Source organism: Hippoglossus stenolepis, chromosome 23, assembly GCF_022539355.2.
Source record: "Hippoglossus stenolepis isolate QCI-W04-F060 chromosome 23, HSTE1.2, whole genome shotgun sequence".
NCBI classification, from domain to species: Eukaryota; Metazoa; Chordata; class Actinopteri; order Pleuronectiformes; family Pleuronectidae; genus Hippoglossus; species Hippoglossus stenolepis.
Genome location: NC_061505.1, coordinates 3,312,657 through 3,340,372, shown reverse-complemented (window position 1 = coordinate 3,340,372; position 27,716 = coordinate 3,312,657). Strand labels below are relative to the sequence as shown.

The 27,716-nt window shown below is 42.7% G+C and overlaps 3 protein-coding genes across 9 annotated transcripts; 2 read left to right on the top strand and 1 right to left on the bottom strand.

Annotated features, from left to right (window-relative positions):
• The first annotated feature begins 568 nt into the window (after nt 1–568).
• LOC118102945 (FHF complex subunit HOOK interacting protein 1A) lies at nt 569–13,064 on the top strand. Of its 4 annotated transcripts, none has more exons than XR_007032362.1 (18): nt 569–679; nt 1,980–2,028; nt 3,390–3,660; nt 4,566–4,761; nt 4,852–5,073; nt 5,488–5,650; nt 5,956–6,067; nt 7,730–7,831; nt 8,040–8,096; nt 8,207–8,293; nt 8,497–8,664; nt 8,748–8,827; nt 8,986–9,354; nt 9,501–10,840; nt 11,041–11,222; nt 11,311–11,431; nt 11,753–12,150; nt 12,625–13,064. XR_007032362.1 is itself a non-coding variant. In XM_047338696.1 (18 exons), exons 3-18 carry the CDS (start codon nt 3,556–3,558, stop codon nt 11,983–11,985), a joined length of 3,459 nt encoding a protein of 1,152 aa, XP_047194652.1. In that variant the 5' UTR covers nt 569–679; nt 1,980–2,028; nt 3,390–3,555; the 3' UTR covers nt 11,986–13,064. The 4 variants fall into 4 exon arrangements, 3 of the variants coding, with proteins under 3 accessions (XP_047194652.1, XP_047194650.1, XP_047194651.1); XM_047338696.1 differs by having other exon boundaries at nt 8,986–9,164; nt 9,243–9,354; nt 11,753–13,064; XM_047338694.1 differs by having other exon boundaries at nt 11,753–13,064.
• A 2,690-nt stretch (nt 13,065–15,754) lies between these two features.
• Nucleotides 15,755–20,724, top strand: LOC118102920. The gene is made up of 10 exons (XM_035149529.2): nt 15,755–16,328; nt 16,715–16,786; nt 17,368–17,504; nt 18,134–18,266; nt 18,850–18,882; nt 19,490–19,569; nt 19,680–19,773; nt 19,868–19,957; nt 20,188–20,343; nt 20,458–20,724. Exons 1-10 carry the CDS (start codon nt 16,298–16,300, stop codon nt 20,607–20,609), a joined length of 978 nt encoding a protein of 325 aa, XP_035005420.2. The 5' UTR covers nt 15,755–16,297; the 3' UTR covers nt 20,610–20,724.
• A 623-nt stretch (nt 20,725–21,347) lies between these two features.
• On the bottom strand, nt 21,348–27,282 carry LOC118102941. 4 transcript variants are annotated; one of them, XR_007032383.1, is made up of 6 exons: nt 27,168–27,282; nt 25,610–25,709; nt 25,038–25,176; nt 24,752–24,839; nt 24,301–24,666; nt 21,348–24,190 (listed from the first exon to the last, which is right to left on the bottom strand). XR_007032383.1 is itself a non-coding variant. In XM_035149568.2 (4 exons), the coding sequence occupies exons 2-4, from the start codon at nt 24,798–24,800 to the stop codon at nt 23,922–23,924; spliced, it is 684 nt and encodes a 227-aa protein (XP_035005459.1). In that variant the 5' UTR covers nt 24,801–24,839; nt 27,168–27,233; the 3' UTR covers nt 21,348–23,921. The 4 variants fall into 4 exon arrangements, 1 of the variants encoding a protein (XP_035005459.1); XR_004694771.2 differs by lacking the exon at nt 25,038–25,176; XR_004694774.2 differs by lacking the exon at nt 27,168–27,282 and having other exon boundaries at nt 25,038–25,140.
• Between the last annotated feature and the right edge of the window lie 434 nt (nt 27,283–27,716).

Genomic DNA, 27,716 nt, shown 5'->3' with positions numbered 1-27,716 from the left:
TAATGACTCTTCAGATTTTATTCAGAATTGATTTGACTAGATTTGTGATGGTTCCATGTGTCATGTCATCAAGTTCAAACTCTGCACGTGCATCTGATACTGAAGCAATAAAAAACACTTGTTAACAAGTCAACTGTAGTTTCTGTGTTTTGCCACAGGAGGGCAGCACTGACTAATCTTTCTCTCTCTCTCTTTCTCTCTTCTTTTCTTTCTTTCTCTCTTTCTTTCCTTGATTCTTTCTCTCTCTCTCTTTCTTACTTTCTTTCCAGCTCTCTCTTTATTTCTCCCTCTTTTTCTTTGTTTTTCTTTCTTTCTTTCTCTCTCTCTCTCTCTCTCTCTCTCTCTCTCTCTCTCTCTCTCTCTCTCTCTCTCTCTCTCTCCCGGGCGTGGTTTGTGGTACATTCGGGCGGGGCCACATAGTTACCTAGCGGCCAGCAGCAGGGTGATTGACAGCTGAGCAGCTTAAAGCCTCAGAGAGACTGAAACAAAACAACAGCTCGTTTTACAAGAAGAAAAAGAAACGTCTGGATTTTACTTTGTTTGACTTTTATTATTGATTGTTTTGTTTGTTGGATTCACTTTGTGTCTGTTGAGAAGGAGAAGAAGGAGAAGAAGGAGAAGAAGGAGAAGAAGGAGGAACAGTAAGAGAGGCTGAGACACGTTTACCTCACTCCAGCAGGTCAGTGTCTATATTAAGAGTAAAGGTAGAAAATAAGAAACATAAACATACACAACATGAAGAATTGTAAAAATGTAATATGAATAATAACAACATGTAATTATAAAATTTGAATAATAAAACATATTACATTAAAAATGATATTATATAGATGTATAGTTTAATGAAGTGAACACAACGGATAGAAAAACTTTGAAATGAAGTAATAGAAGTAAAACATAATTAGAACAGAGTAGAATATTAGTAGAGCCTGACAGAAACAAGAAAGAGGGAGATTCAAAATAGTAGAAAAATAGAAATTTGTACTTTTTTAGATGAAAAGATCTACAGATCTACATCTACTGTGTGTGTGCATGTGCGTGTGTGTGGTATACCGTGTCCACACACTCATTGGCTTGCCTAAAGTTGCTAACAAGTGTATGCACACACACGCCTCACCACATCAGACGGATTTTACCTCATTCTAGTTTTTATTATTTCTATGGTGGTCACACTTTAGTTTTCTGTAACACATTTGCAGATTTGGACCTGGTTGTGTGTGTGTGTGTGTGTGTGTGTGTGTGTGTGTGTGTGTGTGTGTGTGTGTGTGTGTGTGTGTGTGTGTGTGTGCTCTGCTGAAGTGCCCTTGAACAGTCATCATCATGATTTCATCCAAACCTCAATCAGATAAAATGAAGAGCATCAAAAACCAGGTCAGAAACAACGTGAATACCTCCGGCCTCCGTGTGTGTGTGTGTGTGTGTGTGTGTGTGTGTGTTAATCCCTGGTTTGTGTGATGGCATGTGACTGTCTGACTTTAACAAGGACATACACTCACACACACATGCCGGCACTTGTGGGGACATCATTTCCTGGAGACTCAGCATAACTTTAACCACTGACCCAAAAATCTGTGTTTTCCTAATTAGAGACTCAGCTTTTGTCCTCGTGTTGGACAAGTTGTCCCCAATTAACTGTTTTTAGTATTATATTTGTTTCCAAAGGTAGGCTATGACAGAGAGACAGACACACACACACACACACACACACACACACACACACACACACACACACACACACACACACACACACACTCGTGGTGGCGGTTTGGGATTAAACATCACTATCTCATACACACGGTTTACAAATCCATCCTTTACCATCTGGGCCTTTAATCTGTGTTTGTGTGTGTGTGGTTGCTTGTACTGATATATTTGTGAGGACCATTTTAAGCACAGGAGTGAAGACATTTCCTCACGAAGATACAAAAATGTGTTCGAGCCAGACAGTTTAACAATCTCTCTCTCTCTCTCTTTCTCAGGACAGGTGTCAGGCTCGCTCGTCCATGTGGTCTCGGCAGCAGCTCAGAGGTAGGTACACTGTTCTGTGCAGTTGGGGGGTGGTGGGGTGGGAATTCATGGAATGTCCTGGAATGTCCTGGAACGCCCTGGGTGGGACTCGGATGCATTCGGACCACTCTTCCTGTTTCCTCGCAACCGCTGACGACCTTTACTTCCTGTCTCGGCCTTGGCTGGCGTTGGTTTCTGTGCAGAGATAAAACGGGAGGATGTACTGATACAGCTCTGGAGACATCGGGTGTTTAAGAGCGAGAGAAAAGTGTCCCCCTCCCCCGCTCTGTTCACCAGCCTCCTGCTGAGGATTAATATGTTGTTCACCTCAGAGTTTGTGCGTCAGAAATAAATCCACTGGACCTTTCAAACACACAACAAGTTCAGGACAAGTCTTCTCAGTTAGGTCGAAACAATAAACACACACATCCCCTCCAGTTCATCAGGTGTTGATTTGACTGCACGCTCATGACGAGGCTGCAGTGCCCGTTCTAAACCTGCCTGTTTGCTGGCTTGGTTGCAGCTTTCTTTATCAAACTGCAAAAGTGGCCTGATGTTTTTAATCATATGAAGTTTGTCAAAGTTATGAAGTGAAGGGAAACGAGGGAGTTCACGTATCTCTGGGTTTGGAAAGGGTGAAGCGGAACGTGGACAGGTGGATCGGTGCGGTGCTGTGGTGAAGGTGGAGCTGAGCCGCAAAGCAAAGGTTACGAACTTCACCTGTGGTCACCACCTCCGGGTAGTAGATGAATGAATGAGATAACACACATACCAGCAGCCGATAATGAGCTTCCTTTGCAGGGTGTCTGGGCTCAGCCTTAAAGACAGGATGAGGAGTTCAGACATCTGTAGGGTGTCGGAGTAGAGTCGCTGCTCCATGATATCCTGCTTAGCGTTAAGTTATTTCATGTGGTAATCCAGACACCGGATGCTTCTACAGTCATGAATGAATTTGGTTTTGCAGCATTTAGTAATAGTAAAAACTGGATCTTATGATGAGTTCCTGTTCAGGTATCACCAAAGGTCTTTGAAGGTTTGTAAAAAACATAATCCGTTTGTTTTGAGATATTTCCGTCCGACCCAAAGCGGTGGACCATCCTTTGAGCCATGGCGCTAGTGTAGCTAAAAATAGCGTTCACCGTCATAGATTATCCTCCTGCAGCTCTCAGCAAGTTGATTTTCATAACGTGGGGAAGTTAAATGAAACTGCCTGGAAGGAAGGAAAATTGTTTTTCACAGCCTCTCACATGAAAAACCCTCAGTTACACGTATGTTTTAAATAAGTCGAAAAGTACTGGTGAGCTCCAGGAAGTCCAAGTGTGACGGCCATGTCTGTAAATACGTCAACTAACAGCGAGTGTCACTCTGTCCTCGTCCTGCAGGCCAGCAGCTGTCTGCAGAGCCCAGGGAAGCAGTCTGATGTTGGGGTGAGAGATCCTGCCAATGCCCCCTGTCCTCACCTCAGACGACCATCACCCCGCCTCCTCCCCACAAACGCACACGCATATTGACTGGAAACATGCTATAGCCGCCTGACAGCCAATCAAAATGATGGCCTCGGTGGTTGTCAGGGGCGCCCGGAAGAAGTCTCTCACGTTGAGAGGAGTGGACCCGGAGACCTGCATGATCGTGTTTAAGAACCACTGGGCACAGGTAATCAATCAGTCAATTGATCAGTCAGTCAACCAACCAACCAACCAATTAACCAACCAACCAACCAATTAACCAACCTGTTGATTAATCAATCAATCACAAAAATTTGATTTACTCTAAAAAATCTCGTTCCCATTCTTTATCTCTCCGTCTCTTCAGTCTGTCCTATTATCCCGTCATGGTTGGCTGACACAGTTTGTGATCTTGTGTGTGTGTTGTTGTGTGTGTTATACTGTGTGTGTGTGCGTTGCTGACCCAGACTTTGGCCCTTAAACACAGGATCCATTTAGAACAGACCTCTCTCTACAACCGCCAAGAAAACCCACACACACTTTTTGCCTCTGTGTGTCCACAAGTGTATTTTGTGTGTGTGTGTGTGTGTGTGAGTGTGTGTGTGAGTGTGGTCCTTGTCTGAAGCAGCTCGGGGTCAAAGGTTAACAAAAGACCAGACAGTGAATGACATTCTTCCCTTTCTCTCTTTCTTTTCATTCATGCATTCAGCCCTTGTTCGTCCCTCCCAAAGCGATCTCTTTTCTACTGTATCTTCAACTTCTCAGAGCAGATGAAATCTTTCCTATTTAACGTGAACATGTTGACAATAAAGATACAAATCAGCAAAAAGACGATTAATGAATAAGGCTAAATTTGGAATATACAGTATCAAATTTATAATATTGTGGAAAAATTTTGTGCATATAATCAAACTTTTTGACTGTTGATGAACATCACTACAGCTTAAAAGCCTTAAACAGACAGCTGGGAAAAAGTTGTCATGGGAAAAAGGATATTTCTGAAGTTGTCAACCAAATGTAGTGTAGGCAATCGAATCTTAAAAGATGATCATGTAAAATATATGTAGAATTATATCATTCATTAGATTACATATATGTCCAATCTCTCTACAGGTCGTGAAGATTCTGGAGAAACACGAGCCGGGTCGCAGCGGCGCTGGTGCGTTGAGCTTCCTCTCCGGTCATGCTAGTAGCACCAGTGGCTCTGGAGCGTTACGCCTCGGCCCCATCCCGGCTGACGAAGCCAGCGCCGTCCAGAACTATGTGGAACACATGCTCTTCCTGCTGATGGAGGAAGACGCAGGGCAAGGTTAGAGACCAACTAAACAACCCAGCAGGCTTCATCGTGTCACAGTGTTGGATTGAATGTGGTTTGATGAGGTTAATGTCCTGATTTCAGGAGGAGCAATGGGTCCGATCCTGGAGTTTGTGGTTCTGGAGGGTGTGATGGAGAGGTTGTTTCTGTGGAGCCTGAGGAGGCAGTTTACTGAGGACATGAAGCTGGAGCAGCTCCGGATGTACCAGATGCTCCTGTCTCAGGCCAAACAGCCTCTGCTGCATCATAAGCCCGTTCTCCGACCGCTCATGATGCTGCTGGCCTCGTGTGCTGGAGCTGGAACCGGTGAGTTGATGGTGAAACAAACTTCTTCTCTTTGTTGTGTGACAGCGACATGTGTCCTGTCATTATCGTGAGAGTTCCAGGCAACCACCACAGACGCTTTATGATCAGAGCAGTCACAGGCCAAAGGCTTCAGAATAAAAGCCTTTCATAAAGTGGAGGTTCTGCTAATGTAAAAATCATAAGGTGCCTTAAATACCTGAAAAGAGTTTTGAGTTTTTTTCTAATCTCAGACTCTGACAGGTGTCACCGTCATGGATTTCCTTCACCTAGCTAATCAGTTTAAAGAGCAACTGGAGATGGTTTAACTGTCTCCTGACATCTAATTGGTTGTAAGTGGTTCATTAAGAAGGGGTTTCACACACTGCAGGTGTCGATGGTAAGGTGGTTAGTTAATCGCCTGCGTTCCCTCTCCAGACAGCGGCGGCGTGGTGGAGGCGGAGCTTGTCCTCCTGCTGAACCAGCTGTGTGTCGCTCTGGTCAAAGATCCCTCAGTGCTGGAGCTGTTCTTCCACACCAGTGAGGACCAGGGAGCCGCCAACTTCCTCCTCTTCTCCCTGCTCATACCATACACACACAGGTAGGGGTGTATACACGTGTACACACACAGGTACACACACTCACAGATAGGTATATGCACACAAGTACACACACATACTGTATGTATGTAAGAGGTATACACAGGTAAGTATGTAAAACAGGTGCAAACACACTTATACATAATTAACACAAAGAAAGAAAGGTATCCACACATACTGTATGTACATACATACGATACACACACACAGTTACACAAATACACAGGTGCATCACTATATACACCACTGTATACACACACAATGTATATTAGCATATATAAAAAACTTGATTATCTCTGTATCTCAGACAGGGTTCAGTGGGTCAACAGGCCCGAGACGCTCTGCTGCTCATCATGTCTCTGTCGTCCTCCGAGCCTCGAGTCGCCCAGCACATCGGAGAGAGCACGTACTTCTGTCCTGTAAGTACACACACACACACACACACACACACACACACACACACACACACACACACACACACACACACACACACTCACAGGATTGAGAGTGTGAACCTTGACGCTTCATTCTAAAATACCTCTGTCGAGCTTCATGGTCGCCTCATGTCTGCCGCTGCTCGACCTGGTGACGTCATCGATTCGTTCAAGATCGGCTCGACTCAGCCGATGTGAATAAAAAACGGAAATAGGAATAAATCTGTAAAACAGCCTGAGTTGAGTTAAACTCTGTTCATCTCCACATTCAGTCCGACTTCATGTAGAGAAGTTAAAACTGAAAAAACATTCTATTGTTTGCTAAGTGTGAAGAAGTTTTTATGAATGAGATCTGTGTCTTGAGTCGTGCAGCGGTGGAGCTCATTCCTCCATTCATCTCCGCTCTGCTTTGTAATCTCATTAACACAGTTATGTAATGAACTAATGAGCTCGTACTCTTCCTCAGGGACTCACGGAGTGAGAGAGTGTGACAGACAGAGAGAGGAAGGAGAAGAGAGACAGAGAGAGAGAGAGAGAGAAAGAGAGAGAGACAGAGATACGGTGGCAGACGAAGGACAAATGGCATATGTTCAGTAGCTTTAGGGCAGAAACATAGACTGTGAATAACGATGCGTCTCCTCTTCCACCCGTTGTACAGAAATGAAGCTCAGACATCTCAGACACAAGCGCTACCATCCTGCACTGTTGACATTAAACCCACTCGACCAATCAGGAGTCAGTCTCAGCTGTCAATCATGATGTTTCACCTCTTTCTTATATCCTCAGAAATCTAATTATAACCAAACTTATCGGAAACATGAACTTGAAAAAACATCAGAGTGACACGAAAGTAAGAAAAAATATGGAGAAACTTTTGTAAATAATAACTAAAAATCTTAATGACGGTAAACAAAAAATATCAAACTCTTTTCGTTTAATTGCCTGTAAACTCCCTCTGTCGGCCATGTTGGCCTCGTCACTGCCAGTGTGTGTGTGACAGGGCGAGCTAAGACACAAGCGTGTGCTGTGTGTGTGTGTGTGTGTGTGTGTCAGATTTAAACCCATGTGACCACACTCTGACCTCAATCTTTGTGCTGAGTGCAGATTAGTAAAGCAGCGTGAGATTGGCTGGTACACAGGGAGGGATTAGTAAGTCTGCACATGATTGGGCAGCTGCCTGATTGTTAACGAGACTTGAGACTGCATCTGTTTGTCGAACCACATCTGCTGCTGCGGTTTGTGTTGATATTCATGATGTGGCTTTCTAAAAAAGGGTTACATTGAGCAACCCTGGGATTTCATGTTCATAAAGACCTGTGTGTGTTCAAAGATTTTCAAGGTCTTTTAATACATTTTAAGACTTTTCTTTTCGAAGTCATGTCTTTGTGATATTTATTTAAAGGCTTTTTGAGGCTTAGAAGACTTTATAAAATACTTTTTAAGACTCTAAAGGCTTTGTAAGATGTTTTCAGGCCTATAAAACACCTCTTGACTGTTTTGAATATTATCTAAAATGTATTTGTTCTGAATATTCTTTGTGTGTGTGTGTGTGTGTGTGTGTGTGTGTGTGTGTGTGTGTGTGTGTGTGTGTGTGTGTGTGTGTGTGTGTGTGTGTGTGTGTGTGTGTGTGTGTGTGTGTGCTGACAGGTGCTGGCCACAGGTCTGTCTGGTCTCTACTCGTCTCTTCCAGCCAGGCTGCAGGTTTACAGTGAAGACTGGCACTGTCTGGACCAGGCCGACTGGCAGCAGGTAACCACGACGACCACACAGTGATTGAGTGACAGGAGCAGGAATCTGACCCACGGACTCACACAACTGAATTATTGTGTTTGCACGGTTTAAAAAAAATGAATCATATAGAATCGGTGAAGTGAACGAGTGAATGAAAGAATAAATAGATGAATGACTTGATTAATGAATGTTGACATCACTCTGACCTGATGTTTGGGGTCAACAGGTTCCAGCTCTCGTCCACTTCCTGCATTCACTGGACTTCTGTAGTGCTGTTACCAAGGTAACACACACACACACACACACACACACAGGCTGTGAACAATGGCAGAGACCATTTAAAAGAGAAGCATTTATCACTCTGTCTGTTCCGTCCTTATCTGTTTCTCTCAGGTCGCTCATCCCTCCATCAGGTCTCAGTTGCTCAGTTACATCTACAACGGCTTCTTGGTGCCTGTTCTGGCTCCGGCTCTGCACAAGGTACCTGAACACATCACTAGTCGCCGCTGCGTTCACTGACACCCTGAGTGGCAGATGGTGACAGAAAGAGATTTTCCCTGTGTGATGCTCCGTGCTCCGAGGAACCTTTCACACCTGCTATTTAGGTTCAGACTAAACTGAAAAGGTCTGAAGGTCTGAACCAAGCAAAGTGTGAAAGAGTGTGTTATTCTGTGTGTGTTCAGCTGACGGTGGAGGAGGTGATGACCACGACGGCGTACCTGGACCTGTTCCTGCGCTCCATCTCCGAGCCCGCCCTCCTCCAAACCTTCCTGTCCTTCATCCTGCTGCACACGCACGACAACGTGCACATTCTGGACACGCTGGTCAGCAGGGTCAACACGCCTTTCCAGGTAACAGATGTACGGTCTGACAGTTGGATGATGCTCTATCCAAACAAGTCAGATGACCTCTGACCTTTTTGTGTGTCCATCAGCTGGGCACAGTGTCTCTGGCTCTGTTCAGGACTCTGATTGGTCTGTTCTGTGAAGACGTCATGCTGCAGCTGGTGTTCAGGTCAGTCTGATAAGTAAAAAAAAATGAAATGGAGTTTGGTCCATATATAATATATACTGCAGCCAGCCACTAGGGGCAACAGGCTAGTGGCTGGCTGCTGTTATGTCATCGAACTGGTCCACGCTCGGACTGACGTGGGCGTGTCTCTGTGTCCTCAGGTATCTGATTCCCTGCAGCCACCTGAGCAGGAAGCAGCGCTCCTCCTTAAAGCAGAGGGACTGTTACTCCTCCAGCGCCGCCTCCTTCCTGCTCCTAATGCCCTCCTGGTGTCCCGTGTACCTCCACAACACAAACACACGCTTACACTCTGAGCACATCCACTTTCCCAAAGGAGCAGGTCAGTACAACGGACACATACACAACACAAGCACCTGTACACGTTTGCATGCTAATTTAAATTGTCTGTCTGTGTTAGACCTGTCAGTGTCGGACAGTGTCGGTTACTGTCGAGGTTCCGATTTTCTGATGGATGTAAACTACCTCCACTACCTTTCCGACGCTCGTCAGGCCATCTCTGCGTCCCACAGGTTCGTGTGCATGACATATTTTCCCCTCTGCGATGAAATCAGGAAACGATGGTCAACAGTTCAAGTTGATTCTTACCTTTTGTTCTGGGGAATACATTTTTTGTAATTGTCCAACACTAGGTGTAATGAGTGTTGTTTTCCTGCAGGGCATGTCGGCTCTGGTCGGCCCCATATGACGGGATCAACCCCTCGTCTGACGATAACCGATCTGACACACCAGGGGGCGACGTGGATGAAGAGGAGGAATTTGTACAGCGGGTCAAGAGTGACTCCATCTGCTCTTTGGTCATCACTCCTCCCCCCTCTGCCCTCTCCCCCACCCCTTCCTCCTCAGATACCATCTCCACCAGCAACCACACAGGAAGGGCCAGTTCCGCTCTGGAGCTGGAGTGGGATGACATTTTTGCAGATGACGATCTCTCTTCATCAGTGATGATAAACTCGGGGTTTGCCAACGGCATTGTGACTCTGGGTCCACCTCCTCCTTTACCTCCTCAGCACATCCAGGAAATGCAACGCAGTGCGATCAAGTTGGTGCATGGCTCGTACGTGGAGGAGTCCGAGTTTCAGGACGATGTTCTCGTCTACGATCTAGTCGCCCAGAAGGACACAAAGGCGGCCATGTTGGAGCGAATCATGGCAGCAAATCGACTGGCACGAGGAAGCATCTCACATGGTCCGCAAGCGCCAACGGCAGTGACAACGTCAACCATCACAACAATGTTAACGCAAACAGGGAGAACGGTAATGGAAACAGTTAACAGCATTATGTCGACAAGGAGGAGGAGCGAGGATGGAGAGAGGGAGGAAAGAAGAGGGAGCGAAGTTTGTGAGAAGGAGGTGAACAGGAGGAGTGAGGAATGCCGGAGGGAGACTGGGAGAAGGAGGGAGGAAGAAGAAGACGATAAAATCAGGCCTGAATCACAAGGAGAGACGAGGGGACGTAAGGTTTTCACCAACGGTTTCAATGTAAAGAATCACATCATCAACGAATGCGATGATGCTGATGAAGACGGCCAGTCGTTAAAGAAAAGCTGCAACCAGAGTGACCTCACACCTAACACAACTGTCAATCACAAGCACCCAACACACCAACAGCTTCTACGTCACAACAGCCAAAATACAAACGCTTTACCCAACGGCCACGACGGATCTGAGCCACATTACCCAACCACGTCTCCAAGTCTGCCTGATAACAAAGTAAAGAAGAACAACGGCTTCCTGTCCCAGTACCATGAACTCATGCTCTCCCTCGGGGTGGAGCCGGACTGTGACGACATCGCGGAGGACATCGGCACGTTCAGAAGGCGGGTCCGAGCGCTCAGGCAAAAACTGGTGGAGGAGGAAGAGGGGCTCTTCCAAGAGTCAGGTTTCAGTTCATCGTGGGATGACGGAGAGGTGGAAGGGGAGGAGGAGGAGGCGATGGAGGAGGTAGAGGAAGGAGAGGAGGCAAAAGGCAGCAGCAGGAATGGAGTTCCATTTACAGGTGTGTTTCTGAGCCCGAGTGTTTTAAGTAGCTTTCTGAATTCCATTAGAAAAACTGAAAGAGGCTTTGAGCTCGCGTCACCACTCTGGTACCAGCAGACTGCCTCAACATTAGGAAGTGACCGTTTTGTATTTAATGACTTAATATATGAAATGGGTCTTTATATTCACACTAACCTGTAGTTTACCTCGCTGTCCCAGGTCCGTTCATCAGTGTCCTGTTATCTCGGCTCGAGAACATTCTGGAGAACTCCATCGCTGTAAACCTGCTGGTGACGGGCATCTTGGCCCAGCTGGCGTCGTACCCACAACCTCTGCTGAGATCCTTCATGCTCAGCACCGACACAACGCACATTCAGCCCAACGTACGCACTCTGTACCAGGTAACATCCAATCACACGGCATATGCATCTGGTTTGGTTTCTCATTGTTTCACAGATCTAAATGATAACGTTGTGTACGTCTCTGTAGGTGTTGGTGTCGGTTCATGCTCAGATTGAGCGCTACGTGGCGGCCAGAGCAGATTATCCAGCGCTGGTCACTCAGGCCTGGAGGTTCTTGTTGGTGAAAGACCAGGACAGCAAGTTTAGAGGTGAATAAACACAAGCGTCTATTACACACAAACGGGAAATGAAGCTGAAGGTTTTAGAGCCAGAAGCCGTGTATCCTTTACAATAAAGAATGTATCCGACAAAGAATCGTATCAGTCGCTTCTTCAACACGATTTCAGTGACATTATCAAGCAAAGGTTCATTAAACTGATGGATTTTTGATCGACAGGACCTTCAGGATAACACGGTTTGCACAATATTGGAAACTCTATGAGATAACTACACTAGATATCAAGTTGGAAAAGGTGTAGTAAACATTTTGTCTGTAGCATACTGACCTTTACCGTCCTCGTGTTCCTCAGAGTGCCTCGAGTCTCACGGCGGCGATATCATCCTGGACCCGTCTCTCCCCAATGGCTCTGTGAGAAACGCTCTGGCGCTGCCTCCTCTTGGCGTCCTGCCGCCCTGCCCTCCGATCCCCCCCCAAGCCAAGAGCCGAGTGTTCGCCATCGTCCTGTTCGCAGAGTTCCTCAAAGAGCTAGCCGCCATCGCCCAGGAGCACAGCATCGCACTGGACTGTTCTCCCGAGGAGTAATCAGAGGAGCGTTGCCTGAGAAAGTGCCACTAATGTGCCCGTGAGCAAGGCACTGCTGAAAACCTCAAACAGAGGAAGTGATACGCAACCACCAGCAGAAGACTGGGGGCTTTCTAAAAGTCCTAAAGCACAAAACATGCAACACAAACTATACGACCACAACATGTGAGTAAATTATATTGATTTCATGCATAAACTTGTACATTTGTATATATTCCTGGCAGCACTTGAATATGTTTCCCCCCATGTGAATATGGATGATGATTTATGCTGATGAAAATTATTTGATGGGGCATATTTTGAAGATAAATAATATTCCTTCTCTAAATGTTTTATTTTTAAAAAGAAAAGTACCTTATTTCAGCTGATTCAACTTTAATGGGGAAATGAAGAGTTTGTTCTGTTGTGTCTTTAAATGCAGAAACACAAACACTCTTACACAGTAATGACAATGCCTTACTTCAACACACTAAGAGATTTCCGTGCAATATACGCGATGATGCGAAGTTGTGTCTTGTCTCATTTGCACTTGTATCAGTTTGTGCTTCGTTGTTTTTAATGTTAATTGTGTGATTTCAGTCTGTTAATGTTTGTCCCTCTTTGTTTTGTTTTTTTTACTTCACCTGTTGCGTTTGAAAGAAGGTAAATCTGACTTCCTGTTTGCATCGGCTTCACTTTACCTGAGCTCTACATCCAACTGAGATCTGTGTTCTCACTTCCTACATTTTTACACCAACGAGGAAGCATGTGTTGTTGTTGGAAAACTTAATCACCGTATCTTTAAACGAAACTGAACTCAGAACTTCATCCGACTCTTTTTGTCCCTGATTGTAAACACTGCCGCCCTCGTCACTATACAAACCATCATTATTACATTGTTATTATGGGATGGACGAATCAGACTGGACTCTGAAGCAGTACATCTCTCAGCCCATCCTGTTGAGGGTCAATGCTGCCATCTGCTGGTGAACCACCACTGTGACGCTTCATTATTAAATCTCTTCTTTCCTTTTGGAGGAAATTATTGCCAAGATGATGTGAAAATAATTAAGACCATAAAATATCGTGATCCCTGCTAACGCTTTGTTTGTGTCTTTTTTTTTGCTTCTTTAAAATGTCTTCATCATTTTTAAGATTCAGCCATTTAAAGAGTCTTAAATGTGTTTGGAACTTTTCAAGTGCAGGTCAATGCAGCACCAGATCAGCTTTTAATATGAAAAGAACATTTTGCAAATTGGGTTGAACATCTTTGTTGCTATATAGTGGATGATTTATATAAAATGTTCCAGTACGACAGAGTTGTCTGTATAGACTTTGCAGATGCTGCAGCACAGCAGTACGCTACAGGATGTCATTTGAATTTCACCCAATAAGAAAACAAGACTAAAGGTCTTTGCAAACTAAGTCTGTAGCGACAGTAGCGATTGGGGGATGGAGCCGCTCGACCAATCGCGGGTCTGTCTTAGCTGTCAATCATGACGTCCCACCCCTTTTTAATATCATCAAATAACTAATTAACTGATCAGGACCATGGAAACTTGAACCACTTTGAATCACTGAGGAGAAGCTGTTTCAAAGCATCACCGCTGAGTTATTTCCCTTTTTTTGGACTTTGAATGATTTTCATTGCTTCATCAATTTTGTGCCTAAAACTTTGCATGTGTGATATTTGCTGATACAATAAGTGAGGAGATGTGACGTCTCCGTGGTTTGACAGTTCCTGTGTCGGTGCATTCAGTCGTAAAGTGACAGATGATAAAGCTGCTGCGGCGGCCTTCTGTCAGCTGGAGCAACTGTGGTGGGCCGAGTTGTATCACCTTACGTTTGGAGGTAGCTGCAGCAGAAGAAGAAGAAGAAGAAGAAGAAGAAGAAGAAGAAGAAGAAGAAGAGGAGAAGAGTTGATGATGATGACGATGATGATGAAGGTTTCTCTGCTGCTGTGGGTTCTCGGTGAGTAGGTGAAAAACTGCGTGGTTTAATGTGCTTGTCTGGATACAAGATCTCGCTTCCTGTGATCAGATAACATCAGAGTAAATATTGAATAAATCCGATCAAGTAAATGACGAACCTTTGAACACAAACCATCATTTTTCTCTTTGTTTCTGTTTCTGATTTGACTTATTTTAAAGTCAATGTGAGTTATTCACCTCCATTAATTTCCAAACAGCATTTGAAAGTTCATCCACCGCTGTGAATGAGAAGCAACAGAAGAATCAGGACACAAACTGATAAAAACTCTTTGACTTCATTCAGACCTAAAACCTACAATTTGTCTAACTCAGCATCAGGAACCGAACATTAGCCCAAATGTTACTCACTTCCTGTCACATGTTCTGTGAACTGTCCAAGTGTCTCGTCTTTACTGACCCCTTCTGGAGAGTGTGCACATTTTTTATTACGCCACGGCAAAGACATACAACACCAGCGGCGCCACTTCACGATCACTGCGTTCTTATCCGAGATATTTTGGTGTCATTTTCCTACAATACAATAAATCTTTACTTAGAGATCTTTACTTATTATTCAGATGAAACACTATTAAAAGGTCAAATCACTCTTCAGTTGAAAAGACACTCGACCAGTGACATTACTTTGTATTAACACCTGACTACGTAAGAACCGCTGTTAAACATGTTTAACTTACACGCCCAATTCCCTTTTCGCTGCAGGTGGTGCAGTGATGTCATTAGGAGAGTCTGATGAAGATACTGAAAGTGATGAAGATTCCAGTGGTGATATCGAAGTCGAATTCGTCTCTGTCCCCTTCTCAGGTGACCTCAACCTCCACTGCTGTTTTTAACACTTTGTTTTCTTACGTTATCAAAGTGCTCAGCAGCAGCAGTTCCACATTGTACAGCTCGTAAATGTGAAGTTCATTTTTCATCTTTAATCCTTTGGTCAAAACCAGTTTAAATAAAAACAAAAATACTAAACACTAGAATTTAAAGCGATGAAATATGTATTTTTGTCGAGGTCATTTACTGGATAAGAGAAGTTTCAAAAACAGTTTCATTTTCTATTTTGTGTAACGAAACGACCGCACTCGGTTTTTCTCTCTCCAGCTACAGGCAACACCTGCAGCTCCTCGTCCAGAGCGACCACGGACCCCCGCTGCCTCGTCCTCGTTCTCCTCGTTCTGTGCATGTCCGCACAATGAAGAGCATCATGTTTGCTGTGATGACATTTTCTTTGACTCTATAATCATAAATAAACCTGCTTCTTATGTGCTCTCCCTCTGTGACACTTTGGTTATTCTAATGTGTCTATATGCAGACGATGGCACTCGATGTGTCTGAGTAACCAGATTCATGTCTATGCATTTACGAATAAAAATGATTTGTAAAAGTTTGAAACTCTGGCCTTTGCACACTCGACATTTTTTTGTGGGATCAACTCGCACATTGTCAATATTTCTTGAACCTGTATCCAGTCAATGAAAGATTTCACTTCAGCGATGGAAGTTCACGGAGCGATATTGCAGCTTTGACCTTTTAGGACCGAGGTGGATTTTTCCAAGGTTTTGCCTCCGACGTGGACACGTTGATCATTGATTAGCCCGCTACGCACTGATGTGGTACTGAGCTCAGCTAGCATCCTGCGCCCATGTGGTCGATGACTCAGTTCCTGAAACCTGAGTGATACTGAGAGTGAAGGTAGAGACACAGAGCGTGTATGGAAAGAGAGAGAGAGAGAGAGAGAGAGAGAGAGAGAGAGAGAGAGAGAGAGAGAGAGAGAGAGAGAGAGAGAGAGAGAGACGGTGGGGGGTTGTGATATTGAGCAACAGCAGGTTGTACTGTGGTGGAGAGAAAGTTTTATAGAGTGAAGATAGTATATCTATCTAGTAGATCAGTAAAAGTTTGATACTATAAAGTTTTTTACTCATCGGGTCAATTTTTGGGTTTTCGAGTTGGCTGCTTCTACTTTTGATAACATTACTTTTAGAGTCTGACGTTTTTAGAGGAAAATGACTTTGTTCTGCATCACTGCCATAAACTGAACGAGAGCGAAGACGGAAGAAAGTGAGAGGCTGTTATGATGAAAGAGAGCTGACATGACAGAGGAGTGGGCGAGAGGGGAGGGAAGGTAGAGCGAGGCAGACAAAGAGCAGGTAGAGAGAGAGAGAGAGAGAGAGAGAGAGAGCACCAAGCTGAGGACTCAGAGAGAAGAAGTGAGAACAGAGGTCGAGCAACAGGGGTCGTGGAGAAAAGGAACAAAAACTAAAAGAGAAAGTCAACAGCTTCTGCCGATGATCTTCCACCATCTTTAAGAAAGTGAACCTGAGAGAGAGAGAGAATAAAACGTCGTCGCCATAATGAAGTTGTGGAGGCGCCTCTGCTTCCTTGGTGAGTGGAGCTCAACCGTCACTGACTTTTCTTTTCTTTACTTATGCTGTTAATTAAAATTTTAAGGGATGATGACTTTGCATAAAAAGTTGATTTATTGATAAGCGACAAAACACGCAGACGAGGAACTTTACATTTGGAGGCAGACGAAGAATCCCGCGCTATTTTATTAGGTTTATTATAATGCTTCAATTCCAGGATCACCAACGTCAAAGGTCAAAGGTTATATTTATTTGTCCTCTGTCCGATTTTCCGCTTACTTCTGAAAAGTGTAACATCGTCTTTAAGTCTTTGTACCACTGGTGTTTTCAGTTAATGTCGCCGGATTCAACCTCTTCCCCTGACAACCCATCATCTGCCTCCATCCTTTACTCTGTCCGTCTCAGTTCTAGCAGTCTCTTCGACTTCCAGAGGACAATCCTCAACTACAGATTCAACACATAACGAGGAGGTTGCAGGTACTTTGTGTGTGTGTGTGTGTGTGTGTGTGTGTGTGTGTGTGTGTGTGTGTGTTACCTTGGGGGACCAATCAGGAGTCAGTCTCAGCTGTCAGTCATGATGTCTCAGACGTTGTTTTTTTATATCATCAAGTGACAGAAACCGTCTTTGACAAACATTTATTTAACGTCTACTTTGATTTTTTGGGGTTTGGTTCACGTCCCATCTGAGAACATGGACACGGTGGGGTTATATTGGACCCAACCACCAGGGGGCAATCGAGACACTTTGGCTTCACTTTTGGGAGCTGTCACGTCGTCCATCTTGATGTACAGTCCATGGTCTTGACCTAAAGTGTCATATACTGTCTTGTCCTGTGCTGCACTCTCACACCCGCTGCTGTGCGGTGGCCTCCCAGTACTTTTTGCATTGTGTTATGTATGTTGTGTAATGCCCTGTGAGACCACGACACCTTCTACCGCACTCCGACTCTCAATCAGAGTCGTTGCCGTGGCGACAGTGGCCACATCCTGCATCTGTGCTGCTGTTCCAATCCAACGTCCTGCTGATTCTGTGTGTGTCTTCCTTGTGACTGACACAGGTGACCCGGACCCCTGGGATCTTCCCAAGTCTTTGAATGACACCGAACATAACTCCACCCACTCAACGCTGCCCCCCCCATCCTCCCCGAGTCATGTGTCGGAAAATGCAACAGATCCGCTTTCAACAGTGATTACGGTGAGAGATGATGCCAACCTGAGCCTGGTCATGTATTAAACGCTGTGTTATCTCATTTCTTCTCGAAATAAAAAAACACGCGGTGCTCTAGGCAAGTTGTAATCTGGATGTGAGCCTGAAATGGCCCGTGTGGTAAATGATGGATATGGCCCAAATAGCAGGAAAACTAACTCGGCACACCTTTGGCTGACATTTGGCCACTCATGGCCCAGATGTGGCAAACAGGAGTGGAGTGTGCCATCTGTACAACTCTCTACTATCTCTTCACTCGAGTCGTTTTCTGATTAAACAAAAACGGAAAAATCCTTCATCAAGTTTGAGGTGAATTTGATTGTTACATTTTTTTTTTTTTGCTACGGTACCATTTGACAAGTAGAGTTGATGTATTGCTGATTTTGATAATCACATAATAATTAATGCCAAAATATCAAACAACCTTAATGGTGATAACACGAGACAAAAACATGAAAATAAATAACTAACAATCAATAATTGTGACAAAGTTTATTTTCTTATAATTCTGGTTGTTGACCTTTGTTGCAAATCAAAGGTCAACAAATAGATGAGACAAATGCCATTCATGACAAAACGAGGTAACGCCTGCGATCTGTCTTTGACGTTGTTCCCAGACGGGCGTGGAAACAAAGGACGGCGGTGGCAGCACATCGGCTCCTGCGACGACCTCGGCCAGTGAGACGGAAGGGGCCGCCGTCCGTACGACCACCGTTCCCATGGCAACAGCAAGCAGCTCAGCAGAGCCAGGTAGCTCGCTGAAACAAACGCGGGAGGAAGCTTCACGAGACGTGTGCCTCAGTTCGTCTTCCTGTTTGTCAAACCACAGCTTTCACATGCAGACATTCTCTGGCGGCTGCACAAGGACACGCACACCAACATGTTCACACCCGGCTGCCAAGAAGTCAAACGTCCCAAATGTTCAGACAATATGCTCAACGGGTTTGACTGGCAGTTTGACTGGCACTTCTTTGGTTTTAATGTTTACAGTCAAAATGAGAAAATGAATCAGCAGCTGGGTTACCGATCTGTTTTTAATTTGGTATTTGATGGTGAGGAAAAGACAGGAATTTGTCCAAAGCAGACTTTAACCCAGAGAAGACCTGATTTGTAACAGACGGTATAATCGGTGTAAAAACACATTCCTGCAATGCTGACTTTGCAAACAACTATTGTTTATGTAAACAGAAGGAGGTTAATATTGATATCTGATAATCTGTCAATCTGTACATTTGTTTTGCTTGTGTTCTCCACTGGAGGGCGCAGATAGCCACACCATGAAATAACATAGAATTGAATTTCTGTACAATAACCAGCTTTCTGTGTCTTTCAGGGACAGCTGCAGCTGCAGGTGGTTCGTCACTGGGTAAGGAGGCTGTGCTGTTACTTTACCATTTATCAACCTTAAGCAGCATGTTCATTTTAATCTGCAGTTTTTATTCACACTGATGTTTCTAATAATCATAATTTTACATTAGAGAATTATACGTTTTTTTTTAGCTGTAAAACACTTTTTGTTCTATTCCTGAAGGGACCCATATAATCACACAATAGATCAAATAGAATAAACCAGATTGTTCTTGTGATTTTGTTTTAATCTTGAGAGTCAGACATGATTTTTCAGAAAACATTGGTAATTGTTTTTTATTTGATACAGTGCAGAAATTCAAAATTAAATAAATATATCATTTAATCATAAATAGTGAGACCAGTAATGATTTATATAATCATTTCATTATTATTCATTATTTCCATATTAACTTTTTTTATTTGACAGTTTTATTTACTACAACTTATTTAATACAACTCTTACAGTAATATAGACCATTGTTTTGCTTTATACTTTGTTTTTATCAACACCTAAATACTTCCTTTATTATTCACAACTGGTTATACATGTGTCCGTAAGTCAGGGACACTAATGGGTCCTCAAATGCTGATGCAACTAAAACCACTGTCTCCTCTTTCTCCAGGTTATGTGATGATGGTGTTGATCTTTATAGTGATCATTGCTCTGTGTGTCATCCTCTTCTTTCTCAGGAGAGCGTCCAGGGTAGGACAACGGCTTATAGTTATTTTTGTTGTATTTTTGGGTGACCTGCATATTTCTCACACTATTGATTTGTGTGTGTTGGTTTTATTTGGTTTTATTTGTTTCTCCAGACGTACTCGTTTGACCTCCAGTTCCCAGATCCCATCATTAATCAGTTCAGCGAACCCATCGGCACCTTTGAACCGGTCTACCTCGATGACCTAGGTGTGTGTGTGGGTGTGTGTTTGTGTTTAAATTCACATGACTGTGTGAGACTATCCTGACTTGTGTGCTTTTGTTTGTGTGCGTTGTATCTCAGCCCCTAACGAACGAGTGGCCACCAGTGAACCTCCAGTAGCCAACGGCACGAGTCTCCAGTCGGAGGAAAAAGGCTCCAATGGAGAGAACGGTACAAAATCAAATGAAGAATCCGATGTTTAGTATCATGATTAGAATCAAAGAATCTCTTGACTTCTGACCACATGTTGAACGCAAGCGGAAACTATTCCCTTTGGCAGACATGAATGTGGCCAATAGCTGAGCTCCATTTGAAAATGGTTTGACCAGTGGAGCACAGATAAGATGATGATTGAATAATTCCCATTGTCGCATCCATCAAGTCTGTATCTTGTCACTAAGTTTGCATCGGTCTGGAGCTGTCACCACTGAGCTGTGACACCAGCCCCTCGCCGGGCGAAGACCCAGCCGACAAGACGTCGGAGCCACCGAGCAGCGCCAACCTGTTCTTCGAGGACACTGGAGAGACGCAGCAGAACGAAAACAACAACAATCCCTGTGAGAATATGAAGCTAAAATCCAAAGTATTTTGACCTCTGTCATGGTCCAGACTTGAGCTGCTGCCACGCCACACGTTTTCATCGTCTTTCCCTTTTCTCGTGTCTTCATCAGCGGTTTGTTCCAGTGACCCATTCGTTGAAATAAACCTGGACGAGCCGGCGTGGTGCGATCAGCTCCTCACCTCTCCTGAAGCCACCTCCTCTGTCCTCCCCTTCTCTCCTTTCTCCTTCTCCTCCTCCTCCTCCTCCTCCTCCTCCTCTTAGCCCCTTCAGAAACCACCTCGACACCAACATGGAGACTTTCAAACACCAGGACATCAGCAACTTTCATCTCTTTATCTCCAGTCCGCTACCAGCTAGTAGGGGACTGTTTTTTTGGGGGAACTATTCCAGTCTATTGCCTGCAAACTGTTAAAAATCTATTGTAAATGTGCTGACATCATGCTTCACCTAAGTAATGCATTCAACCAAACTGACATAGGAATATAAAAGTAGTATCGTTTCACAGAAAGATAAGAAAATGACAAGTCACAGTTACAACAAAGTGTTTTCTTCTTTTCTAATTGTTTGTGACACGAATCCTCATCTGGACTTTTAATTCTGCTAAAAAATGAATCCAGTTTGACATCGGCAGCTTCCTCTGTACACGTGGTCACAACACTGCACAGACTCTCGAGATGTTTAAAGTCGTGATGAAAACTTCCTTTTATTTGTTCTGCCTGTTTCCCCCCCTTATTTCCAGAACATTCAGAAAGTATTCACAGCCAATAAATACTCAAAAAAATAAATGTATGTTTTCCCTCATCTATAACCCACATAATTAACGCAATATTTTGTAATACCTAAGTTTCTATTCTATCAATTCCCTTCAAAATCGCCTGAAAACCTCTGGTTGTATATTTTGTGTATATAGGCTTGTGATTGTGGGTTCAGGGGCGGAGTCGTCCCCCTTCAATATCATTGAAAAGATAAGCAATGATCATTTTAAATAGTAAAACAACGTGCACTGAAGGAATGTTTATTAATTATAAATGCAAAATAAATCGTTCTTAAGCTTTAAAACTTAATGAGTACATGTTTTGCAAGCACTTCCTCAAACCTCATCACAGTAGGTCAGATATGGAACAAATCAGTGAGCTTTATATCAAATGAACAATGCTTTATTATCAAACTTTTACCTTGTGTAACAGAGCTCTTGTTTTAGATATTTTCACATTTGGGTAAGTTATTTCCATTTCTATCATAACACCTAGAATCTTAGTTACATTTAGTTATGTAGTTACATTTCATTGAGCTGACGCTTTTATCCAAAGCTACTCACAATAAGTGCCTCGACCCTGAGGGAACAAACCCAGAACAACAAGAATCAAGAAAGTACAATTTTCTTAAAGAAAGCCAAACTACAAAGTGCTAAGTGCCATTTAAGTGCGACAAAATGTTTCAAGATATATAAACTCAGTTTCCTTTACTCTTCAAATTTCAATACCTTCCATATTTATTGATGCATCACAGTTTTTCCCTCGGTTACTAAATAAAGCTAGTAACTAACTCGGTAACTAACTCCTGAAGTTTGTTTTCTCAAGATTCATTGATAATTTATTTATATCAAACCATTATTTCATTTTGTCCAATTCTTTTTCAACCACATCCAGGACCTGTGTTAAATCTTTCCCTGAGTAAAATAAAATAGTGTCATACATAAACAGAATACACTTTAACAGTTTGGATACATAAACAAAATCATTAATATACTAAATGAAATTTTGATTTTATAAAGTTTATCTGAACAAACTTTCTTTTCAATATTCAATCAATCAATGAATCAAGTTGTGTTTGTATGGACCATATTCAAAAATCACAGTTTGGCTCATAGGGCTTAACAAGGTGTGACATCCTCTGTTCTTAACCCTCAACCAGAGTGAAACTAACAAAAACAGTTAACAGGGGAAAGATACTCAGAAACCTCAGAGAGTCACATGTGAGGCTTCGTCACTCGGACGGACAGAAGTGCAACAGATGCTGCATGTAACTGAACACATCAACAAAAGAACTATCTTTTCCACACGGATTAGAAGAAACAGTTCGTAACATGAGGGACAAGTGTGTCAATGTTTAAAGGGATAGTTCACCCAAAAATTCAAAACGGCGTCGTTTACACCGGGTTTTAAGCCTAAACGTCCTCTGGTATCTTCCAGGTGCATTCAGTCCTCGGAAATGCTAGCGTCCGCTAGCTTAGCCACTTGTGGTGGAGTTTTAGGCTTAAAACACGATGTAAATGACCTTGTTTCGAGTCGAATTTGAACGTCGGGGCTTGCAGACACTTGGATGACACCACACGAGCAGTATGGAGGCAGGTTATGTTGTTTTTCTGTTGTTTTATCACGTCTGAAGATAAGTCTCTAATATCTTCAGTTGAATTGGATTCGGCTGCTGCTCTGTTTACCCCAGAAACTCAACAAATGTGTTGTGGACTCAAACACTTCACCCCCCCTAGTGGTGAGTAGATAATGAGTGAATTGTCATTTTTGGGTGAACAATCCCTTTAAAGTATGATCTGCCACCCCTCTGATACCATATTTGCTAAGTATGGTATGATCCAGTGGCGGCTGGTTAATACGGAGCACTGGGGCACCGCCCCCCCCAACATCCTGAGACAAAGAAACCTGTATAAACATAGTTTAATTATATAATATTAGCTTACTCGTACAATTATCCTGTTAGACCGTAAGAACCTGTGAGCATTCAATATAAGTTGTTTTCAAATTGTATTTGGTTAATTTCTGGACATACATATTACCTGGTGCAGGACGCCGGCCGAACCAAAGTGAATTTGGGTCCTGATACTTTTGGCAGCCACGTGACCTGAGGCTGCTCTTTAATTGGTTGTTGCAGATTTCAGGGGACACAGCTCTCTGCGCCGCGGACACTCCCACTTTTATTTACAGGCAATACATTTTATCACCAGTAACTATATTGACTACTAGTTAAAATAATGTATCCATCTATGAATTGGTCAAACCTGGCTACATAATTTCTGTAATATTTAGAAAATTGTGGAACTGTGGTATTGTGGTACTGGTCTGTAGCTTATCTCCAGTTTTATAAAGTGAAATCACTTTGGCTGTTTTCATCCTTTCAGGAAATCCTGCTGTTGAAAATGATAGATTTTATTACACTATTTATTATTTCCCATGTAGCCTTCTTCATATTGTTTTTTATTTAGTAAATCACTGTAGTGTTAATGTTTATGCCTTCTTTTTATCCATACTAATGTATTTATATTTAATATGATATATTTCTCATACCTGTTTTCTGCCTCTTGTGTTCTTAATTCAAAATGTTTTCTTTAGCTTTAGCTGACTCCTGGAACACTGAACAATCAGCTGTCTACGGGTGAGGCCAGAAAAACCCCAGGATGTCATGAATCATGAAGACATAGATTTAAGTGAGTTCATTCATCTGTCACCCTGTTGTTCTCCCAGCTGCTACCATGAGTCTTAACTCTCCTGTTGTGTCGGACCCATTTACAAGTTTTATCCATCCCAATGTGCTAGGAGGCAGGAGCGGGATCACAGACTAACAGGGTAAAGAGACAGTGTCAGAGAGAAGTCCACACTCTGGGTGACCTACCTTTTCTCTCGCTAAGTGCTCTTCTGTCTTACTAATAGATTTTCTGCCATCACAACTAGAAGCAGAGCGGCGTTTGACCAGCAGAGCTGCTGTAATCCCAACTGCTGTGAGAACTAGAGCTACAACAGCTGCAACCAGTGGGATGTACAATTCCATCTTTCTCTCTGGTTGTGAAGTCACGGTTGGTCTCTGGCTTTTGGGCTGATCAGTGGCCTCTGTAAATACAGGTGATCAGAGAGTTTATAGAAAGATCATCAGTGATTATATATAAAGAAGATCAAAGTGTTATGTTACTAATCTGCTGAGTTCTACAAAATCAACGTACTGCCGACGACGAGTTGACATTTCCCATAGTTTCCATCATTATTCCTGTTGACTTCACACACGTACTGGCCTGAGTCTTCACTCCTGATTCTGGACACATGAAGTCTGAGTCGTCCTTCTCTGAGGATGTCTTCGTCACACTGGACTCGTCCTGAAAACTGTTTGTCCTGAGACCTTTGGACCTCGATACCCTTATGCAGGTGATACAGGATCTTTGAGTCTCTCCGGTCAACGGTCTGATCACAGATAATAGAGAGAGCGTTGGAGGATCTTGAGGTTTCAGCTGTGAACGTCCATTCCAGAGTGACGTTGTCGTCAACCTTTGCATCATAGCGGGGCTGTTTCACATTGACAACTAATGTTCCTGCTGAGGGGACACAGAGGGAAAAGTGAGGACCTGAACTATCTGCTTATTTTAGTTTATGGGCGATGAAGTGAAGGTGAGAACTTACCACAGAGGTCAGCGGTCAGTGTGACGAGCAACAAGATCCAGGGGATCATCTTCCCTCAGTGAGTGACCAGTTTTGTGTAATTAAGAGACTGAGGAAAGAGCAGACTAAGATCAAATTACTGATCTAATATTTTGTGAAATAATGCTGTAACGTGGGAAGCTACATAAATATTTTGTACATATGTAAAAGGTTTTGTAGCTGTGCAACTGTGTAATATACATTTATTAGTAATATTTTGTACATGTATAAAAAAGGTGTCGTGGCAAGTTTGGCAATGGTAACCGACCGTTTCCAGTAAGATGAAGAAAGTTGTTCTTCCTGTTCTGCTCATCTGTTAATCAAATGATGTTCCTCATGTCTGCTCAGGTAAAGGTGTGGCAGCTTTATCACTGTGTCACATTTCAATAACAAGTCCATTCAAAGTGCTGTTACAAAAAATATAAAAGACACCATGAGAAACTGTAAAGGCAACATGAGCTCATACAAGAACAGAAGCATTTAAAAAGGACATTAAAAGAGTTGAATAGAGAGTTGAAGAATGTAAAAGTAAGAGAAGAGAAAAATGCTACGAGAGAGTTGAATTGTTGTTTGGGTTTCGTCTCTTTGGAGTTCAGAGTTTTCCTGAAGCAGAATTCTGTTTCTGGGTTTGCTCTTTGTAACTTCTACAGTTTCCTTGATCAGATGGATCCGATCGAAATGTTCAAATATGAGACGAGCAAAGTCGAAGTCAATTCAATAAGAAACACATTAAGAATTCAAGAAGTGACACAGATTTCTTTGGTCTTCAGCGTTTGTCTTCAATGAAAAACACAAACTAAGGATTAACACAATGACAGAAAAGAGTATAAATATACACACCTTACTTTGTGCGTGTCCTCTGCAAAGAATATTTCTGTGAAACAGGATCCTTTATACTTCTTTGTCCCCGCCCCTCTGGACCGGTCCGTCCTGTTCACCTCTTTCATGAGACATATTTGTTTAAATAAAAACAAGGAGTCTATTTTCCCTTCTAGTTGAAACACGAGTTTGATCGTCCATCACATCTCATTAGTTGTGAGTCAGAGTTTTGTGTTGACGCGGTTCAAAGTGAAACTGGTTAAAAGAGTATTTCCACTGCTTCATGAATCAGCAACAAGAGAACTGAACCATGAGCAACAGGAATATATATCTATAATTAGATTTAAGCTGTGGGGTAAGAACTGAGTGGAGCATCAGACAGAAAACTAATGGTTCATCTGATTGTGGTGGCCTCACCTCTGGACCACTATATACAGACAGATAAATAAACTCTATGAAGTTTTTTTTTTTAAGTTTTCGAACCTTAAATGAATAATTTATTATCTTTTTACAATGATTTACTTCAACTGATCCTGATGAACATGAGACAAAATAAGAAAATCTGTTTTTTAAACAATCTGTTTATTGAGTTGTGGGGCTGTGTCACATTGACAACTAATGTTCCTGCTGAGGGGACACAGAGGGAAAAGTGAGGACCTGAACTATCTGCTTATTTTAGTTTATGGGCGATGAAGTGAAGGTGAGAACTAAACACAGACGCAGGCGGTCAGTGTGACGAGCAACAAGATCCAGGGGATCATCTTCTCTCTGTGAGTTATTTGGTTCAGCTGTTTCGAAATTAAGAGACTGAGGAAAGAGCTCTACTGAGATCAAATTACTGATCTAATATTTTGTGAAATAATGCTGTAACGTGGGAAGCTACATAAATATTTTGTACACATGTAAAAGGTTTTGTAGCTGTGCAACTGTGTAATATACATTTACTAGTAATATTTTGTACATGTATAAAAAAGGTGTCGTGGCAAGTTTGGCAATGGTAACCGATCGTTTCCAGTAAGATGAAGAAAGTTGTTCTTCCTGTTCTGCTCATCTGTTAATCAAATGATGTTCCTCATGTCTGCTCAGGTAAAGGTGCGGCAGCTTTATCACTGTGTCACATTTCAATAACAAGTCAATTCAAAGTGCTGTTACATAAAATATAAAAGACACCATGAGAAACTGTAAAGGCAACATGAGCTCATACAAGAACAGAAGCATTTAAAAAGGACATTAAAAGAGTTGAATAGAGAGTTGAAGAATGTAAAAGTAAGAGAAGAGAAAAATGCTACGAGAGAAGTTGAATTGTTGTTTGGGTTTCGTCTCTTTGGAGTTCAGAGTTTTCCTAAAGCAGAATTCTGTTTCTGGGTTTGCTCTTTGTAACTTCTACAGTTTCCTTGATCAGATGGATCCGATCGAAATGTTCAAATATGAGACGAGCAAAGTCAAAGTCAATTCAATAAGAAACACATTAAGAATTCAAGAAGTGACACAGATTTCTTTGGTCTTCAGCGTTTGTCTTCAATGAAAAACACAAACTAAGGATTAACACAATGACAGAAAAGAGTATAAATATACACACCTTATTTTGTGCGTGTCCTCTGCAAAGAATAAAACTTTCTGGGACACCGCAGCCTTTGTATTTCTTTGTCCCCGCCCTCTGGACCGGTCCGTCCTGTTCACCTCTTTCATGAGATATATTTGTTTAAATAAGAACAAGGAATCTTCTCAACCATCTCTACATTGCATCTCATTAGTTGTGAGTCAGAGTTTTGTGTTGACGCGGTTCAAAGTGAAACTGGTTAAAAGAGTATTTCCACTGCTTCATGAATCAGCAACAAGAGAACTGAACCATGAGCAACAGGAATATATATCTATAATTAGATTTAAGCTGTGGGGTAAGAACTGAGTGGAGCATCAGACAGAAAACTAATGGTTCATCTGATTGTGCGGCTCACTCTGACCACTATATACAGACAGATAAATAAACTCTATGAAGTTTGTTTTTTAAGTTTTCGAACCTTAAATGAATAATTTATTATCTTTTACAATGATTTACTTCAACTGATCCTGATGAACATGAGACAAAATCAGTTTTTAAACAATCTGTTTATTGAGTTTTCAACATAAT